This window comes from Muntiacus reevesi, chromosome 16, assembly GCF_963930625.1.
Source record: "Muntiacus reevesi chromosome 16, mMunRee1.1, whole genome shotgun sequence".
Classification (NCBI taxonomy): domain Eukaryota; kingdom Metazoa; phylum Chordata; class Mammalia; order Artiodactyla; family Cervidae; genus Muntiacus; species Muntiacus reevesi.
Window position 1 is genome coordinate 12933819 of NC_089264.1, and position 6926 is coordinate 12940744.

Below are 6926 nucleotides of genomic sequence, written 5' to 3' on the forward strand. Positions count from 1 at the left end.
CATTTCTCTGCTTGCCAGTGATGTTGAATAGCTCTTCATGCATTTATGAGTTATATATTTCTTCTTACCCATTTTATTATTCTGTTGTTTATAATCATATAGTTCTTATATATTTTTCATGTAATCTTTTGTTGATAAATATATATAGTGACTATCTTCCCTCATGTATAAAATAGTAATAATAATAGTATTTATCTGACATTTAAAATGTCTGTTGACCCAGAACGTACCATAGGTTATTGTGTTTTACTTAAAAAACAAAATTCCCATAGAGACATGACCCGCTGATGGACTCTGACCTATTTACCTGTCCTGGGTGCTGAGCGGTCATGCGGGCTGCTGCCCTGCTTCTCATGCTCACAGTCCTCTTGGTAGCCTCAGGTTTTTCCCCAGAGTTTAACCTCAGGATAGATCCTGGAGTCAACTGCTCCAAGAGTGATAGGATTATTCCATTATCTATTAAATAATGTCCCAGTTGGCCTTGTGTACCCGTAATTCCTTGGTTGATAAGCTTGGAGTTAACGTAGGAATCTGTTGGGGGAAATTCTGTGTGTGTGTTTTCAGAATTCCTTTCTACCTGTGAAGGATTAGTGGTTTCCCAGCTTTGTAAGATGTGATCATCCTTTTCGTCCCGTTCCCTTTATGACTTCCTTAAGAATCTCTGAAATAAGTCTGGCTTTTCCTGCCCCACCGCTGGTGTTTTCCAGTACTGTACTGGATTTGGATTTCATATTTCTTCTATTATTTTAATAGGATTTAGGGAGAAAGGAGAGGTTTTTTTCTGTCAACTATTTTGAATTGGAGATCTTTTTAAAAATTGTGAATATTAAATAGAAAAATATTTGCAAATAGGAAATTGCTTAAGTATATGTTACCTCAATTGGCAGATATTTTTAAGTAAATTAGATATGAGTGAGTGAGTGAAGTTGCTCAGTCGTGTCCGACTCTTTGCAACCTCATGGGCTGTAGCCTACCATGCTCCTCCGTCCATGGGATTTTCCAGGCAAGAGTACTGGAGTGGGTTGCCATTTCCTTCTCCACAGGATCTTCCCGACCCAGGAATTGAACCTGGGTCTCCCGCATTGTAGGCAGATGCTTTACCGTCTGAGCCACCAGGGAAGTTATAAAAGTATAGTAGCAAATACAGCTATTAATATTATAAGTAAGTTTTAGAACAAATGCAATTGACTCTTTGTAGGTGTAAATTCAAACTGATGGTAGAAGTAGCCTCCTAGCTGAGTGCTCAGTGTACTGTGGAGAAGAAAGGAGAACATTAATTAATCTGGAGCATCTCTTAACTGGAAGTCTATTAACAGACCTTGTATTCTGTCCACAGATTGCCAAATTTATTTGAACATGGAAACCATTAAAGGGCAGAGCATCTTTTTAGGCTAATATTCTACCTTGGGAAAATAAAATGTAGCTATAAAACTGTTTTATAAGAGAAAAATTAGTTAGATGTTTTTATTTATAGTGTTTTTTTAATAATTACAAAGTAACTTTAAAAGCATAAAATTGAGTTAAAGTCATGGAAATGAAATGTTATGAATTCAGCTCTCTGTTTGGGTGGAATCATGTCAATTACAATAACCACATTTTTTTTTCTCCAGAAACTGTAGGACTAAGCATCAAAGAAAATCCAAGGTAGCTTTGGATTGAGCATTGTTCTGAGACCTGTAAAAGTGTTTGTCTTTTCAGATGATCTTTGGGTGGTTTCAAAAACCCTAGACTTTGAATTGGATACTTTTATTGCATGTAGTACTTTCTTTGGACCATCATCTATCAATGAGGTAGAGCTTCTACCTTTGAAAGGTTATTCCCCTTCGAACTGGCCTGCTAACAGTAAGTATTACTATGACCATATTACTTTATATTAAAAAAGAATGAAAGACATGTGATGCATGGTAAGCAAGCCTGCTAACTTTGTGTGGGATTATTTGATTAAAGCCAACAGAAAAGGAGAAGGAAATGGCAACCCACTCCAGTGTTCTTGCCTGGAAAAGTCCATGGACGGAAAAACCTGGTGGGCTGCGGTCCATGGGGTTACACGACTGAGCACACATGCATGAGGCGGGTGGAGGCAGATGGATTGGTAGCAATAAAAAAGCCAACAAAAAACATTCACCTCTGCTTCCTATTGGGCTTCCCTGATAGCTCAGTTGGTAAAGAATCCACCTGCAATGCAGGAGACCCCAGTTCAATTCCTGGGTCAGGAACATCCACTGGAGAAGGGAAAGGCTACCCACTCCAGTATTCTGACCTGGAGAATTCCATGGATCATATAGAGTCAGACAGTGGGGAGTCACAATGAGTCAGACACGACTGAGCTACTTTCACGTCTTCCTATTATTGTATAGGATGTTCCTAAAAATGTGTATACAAAATATTTCTACAGCTCAAGTCCCAGAGCATTAACAGTACAGTAAAATCTTGACCCCTCACTTAAGTGTTCTGTTGTAGTTGAATTTTACATGGTATATATTTAATTTCTAAAAATATAAATAAGAATTTTCTTAATTTCTTACAGCAAGTTCTGGTTCTTGATTTATCTAATTCTCTTGGTTTATTCTAGTAGTATACATTTAATAAACCATTTTTATATTGAGAAGGTCTTGTAGATTTTACAAGAGATTTTGTGAGCAGTTGGATATGATGATTTTCATTTTGAGGCTATTTTATCATCTACCTTTAGAAATTCTTTTTTCTTTTTGGCCATATTGTGTGGCATGCTGGATCCTAGTTCCCTAACCAGGAGTCAGCCTGTGCCCCCTGTACTGGGAGCGTGGAGTCTTAACCACTCGATTGCCAAGGAGGTCCCAAGGAATTCTTAATAAGACAATAGGGTATGAACCTTATTTATTTATTTTTAAAATTATTATTAGTTTTTAATAAAGAAAGCTTTAGTTAGCTCAAAGTGAAAATGAAAGTCACTCAGTCATGTCTGATTCTTTGTGACCCCATGGACTATATAGTCCATGGAATTCTCCAGGCCAGAATACTGGAGAATTCTGTAGCCTTTCCCTTCTCCAGGGGATTTTCCCAACCCAGTAAGCTGAATCCCTAACCAATTCTATGAATCTGTTACTTCTCTATACATTTTGATCTCTGGGATAATTTCTGATGGTTGAATTTGATCCATAACTAATTAAGACACAGCAGGTAATGACCCATTTCACCTATTTCATAGACTTTTTAAACTTGATTTTTTTTCCCTTTAGAACTAAATAAACCTAGTCAATCAGCTTGAGTTCAATAAGAGCCTAATTAAGTAAACATTTGTCATTTTTCAAATGCATATTTTCGTATTTGTTGCAGTTGTTTCCTCACCAATAAACAGAATTCTAATTTCCTGCTTCCCTTATATTTCTATAAAATAACTGAGGAAACAAATGTTGAAATCACACACACACACTACTATACAGTACAATGTGGTGTGCTGACTGAACGGGACTGCCCGCTGTTAAGCAGTGCCACCATGCCCTGACTCAAAACAGTTGTTCTTGTTTCATTGACTGATACATGGGAGTCCAGATTTGGTATGTTATGCAGTTTATAAAGTATGAATGAGCAGGTCGTATATTGGTTTAATGGACAAAAGGACCTCCGCATATATACTTAAGGGTTTATTTTATGTTGTGACTAATCCATATAACTCTTGAGTTATATGGACATTTAATAGTTTTTTTAAATGGTTCATTTGTTTACATTAAATGTTCATTTTTTGTATTCTGTCTACAGCAGTGGTCCATGCATTATTGGTTTGTAATGCCAGCACAGAGCTGACCAGTTTAAGAAATATTCGGGACTACTTTAATCCAGCTACTCTACCTCTAACACAGTACCTGATAACAATGTAAGTCATTATTTACCTTTGGTAAATTGGTATTCAAAAATGGTGACTAATCATGAATATGAAAATGGAGTAAAAGTACATTACATAAATTTTTGCCAATGAAGTGTTAGTTTTCTTTTGGGGATTATGGGGTTACTCTCCATTAGTAGTTAAAAAGAGAAAGGGGAGGTACACATCGTTTCCCAGCAGTTCATCTATTTATTTATTTATTTATTGTGGTTGGGGCTAACAAGGGTTACCTGCAGATATTTTTCCTTTTTTAAGGAATAATTTCTTAAGGATGTTTTGAGTGTTTTTATTTTTTTATTTATCTGTACCTTTATGTTGCAAATTATTAAACATTTAAAGTTACGTAACATTTTACAGCTTTAATTCAGTGTATGTATTGATACTGATCTTATTCTTGCTGCTGCTGCTGCTAAGTCGCTTTAGTCATGTCCGACTCTGTGCGACCCCATAGATGGTAGTCCACCAGGCTCCCCCGTCCCTGGGATTCTCCAGGCAAGAACACTGGAGTGGGTTGCCATTTCCTTCTCCAATGCATGAAAGTGAAACGTGAAAGTGAAGTCGCTCAGTCGTGTCCGACTCTATGCGACCCCATGGACTGCAGCCTACCAGGCTCCTCCGTCCATGGGATTCTCCAGGCAAGAACACTGGAGTGGGGTGCCATTGCCTTCTCCGGATCTTATTCTTGACATAACCTATATCTTCATTTTAAATTTCTCAACCACCTTGTCCCTTTCTTTAAAAAATTGGAAGTGACATGTTGAATTCACTAAAGTGATAGAAAAAGTCTACATTCTAATTTGGAATGTTATGATCTAACTTGTGGTATTTCATTTTTTCCACCATAATGAAGTCCTAGGTAAAAAAGTAAATATCCTTATCCATTTTGTCATTTATCTACTTTGAAATGAATTCAGTCTTAATAGAAATAAAACCAGTTTATTTCCATTTTACCTTAAATGAAGCTTTATTAATTGTCTCAGTTGGTTTTGTTTAACAGAACATGGGCTTTAAAGTCAACATACCACTTATTAACTGTGTGCTTTCGGGGGAATAAAAGGTTAATATTTCTATATCTCTATATGGGATAATTAAGTACATACTATTGTTGTGAAGATTACATCAAGTAACATAAAATGCTTAGCATAATGCCAGCACATAGTAGGTTTTCAACCAATGTTCTCTTTTCATCCACCCTCCTCCAGACTGGGGTATATGTTCATTTGTGTCTCCAAAAAAATATTCTCTGTGATGCTTATAAAGTGAAGGCTAAGTTACAAATAGGTCTGCTCACCTGTTTCAAAAGCCTCTCATTTAAAAAAATATTTTTCATGCTGCCTTTTTATTAGGTCTTCATCAACTACAACAAGCAACAAGAGAGTCAATAAGAGAAAGTTTATCCCACCAGCCTTCTCAAATATCAACACAAAATTTGAACTTCTCAGTATAGAAGCAACACTGAAGTTGGCTAGTGAGTTAATTCAGGCGCACAAGTTAAACGAGGATCAAGCTGCAGCTCTAATTCAGATAGCTCAAATGATGGCATCACGCCGGAGTGTTGAAGAAGCGAAGGAACTGGCAATTCATACCCTCCCTATCACGATCATACACGGTAAGAAGCAGGAAAGAAAACAGCTCTAGTAAATACATTGTTATATAAGCTTGTGTCAGTCAGTCTGCACCTTTGTAATTTCCTAGTCAAACAAGATTCCAGAATAACTCAATAGATTTTTTTCAAACCTGAACCCTCTTTAGTATCTTTCTCTCTAGATTAAGTGATTTTCTCTAAACCCTGCTCCATCTCTCTTACTGTTTCTTTCCTCTGTTAGATCACTCACTGAGATGTCCCTTCTAGTTTCCTCCTATTTTTCATATTGATATTTCATTTTCATTTCATATTTTCTATCCTATCCAGCTCATTTGTATCCACTCAATCCAGGCCTTTTAACATAGCTCCATATCGCCTAGTTAGTGAGAGTGCGGGCTCTCTTAGCTTTAATTCCCTCCTCTGTAAAATAAGGTTTGGTAATAGCATCTGTCTCATAGGTTTGGGGATCAAATGTTAACAGGGATAAAGAGCTCAGAACAGTACCTGGCACATGGGAGGCATTTAGTAAAGTTAGCATGTATTTGTTATGATCTCACACAGCTTTCTAATTGATCTACCTTCAGTTCTTCCTTTCTTCTTATTTTTACTCAAGTTGTTGTTCAGACGCTAAGTCATATCCAACTCTTTGCAACCCCATGAACTGCAACAAGCCAGGCTTCACTCAAGTAGTTTTTCTTAAAAAAAAACAAAAAAACACAATCTGATTAAGTCAGTTCCATTGATTAAAATTCTTCATTGATTTCCATTGGCCTTTAAGATATAATTCAAACTTTTAGCCGTAGCAAGCAAAACTCTTTTGTGATTTATCCCCTTGCCTTCTTTGTCAAACAGCCTCCTCTCCTGTCTTTTTGCTACAGCCCGTACAGAAATACTTACCAGCTTCATGCATTGTCATATCTCTGCCTGGAATGATCCTTTCCTCAAGAGTTGGGATATCTTACCCTGGAAGACTTAGTTCTCCTTTTTATTTTTAGGAAGCATTCCCATCTCCACCAAAGGAAAGAGAGATGTTTTTTCTCTGATGCCAATAGTGTTACGTAACTGTATTGTTTTATCATTGTTCTTTACTTGTCTATCTTCCTAAGTAGACTGTGGTCTCATTAAATATGAAAGTCTTTTGATTATCTATGCATTTACTCGTTGTGCTAATTAAACACATGGTTGGCAGGCAATATTTTTTAATAAATTAATTAAATGAAGGAGAGAGGGAGGGAGATGGATGAGATATTTCTTGTGCTTTTCAGAAATTTATTTATGATGTTGCTTTTACTTTTCTTCCCCCCCTTCAAAATAATTAGGTGTTTTCGGAGCAGGAAAGAGTTACTTGCTGGCCGTGGTGATTTTGTTTTTTGTGCAACTGTTTGAAAAATGTGAAGCTCTTACAGTTGGAAATGCAAGACCGTGGAAACTTCTGATTTCTTCTTCTACTAATGTAGCTGTTGACAGAGTGCTTCTTGG

At 36.8% G+C, this 6926-nt stretch overlaps 1 protein-coding gene across 9 annotated transcripts in view; it reads left to right on the forward strand.

Moving 5' to 3' along the window:
* The window catches only part of ZGRF1 (zinc finger GRF-type containing 1), a 54859-nt gene that overhangs the window by 36178 nt on the left and 11755 nt on the right, over positions 1-6926 (forward strand). For all 9 annotated transcript variants that reach the window (XM_065907613.1, XM_065907615.1, XM_065907612.1 and 6 more), the window contains 4 exons: positions 1699-1842; positions 3739-3853; positions 5209-5471; positions 6767-6926. In XM_065907613.1, the coding sequence (XP_065763685.1) occupies positions 1699-1842; positions 3739-3853; positions 5209-5471; positions 6767-6926 (682 nt within the window). The remainder of the gene's footprint in view (positions 1-1698; positions 1843-3738; positions 3854-5208; positions 5472-6766) is intronic.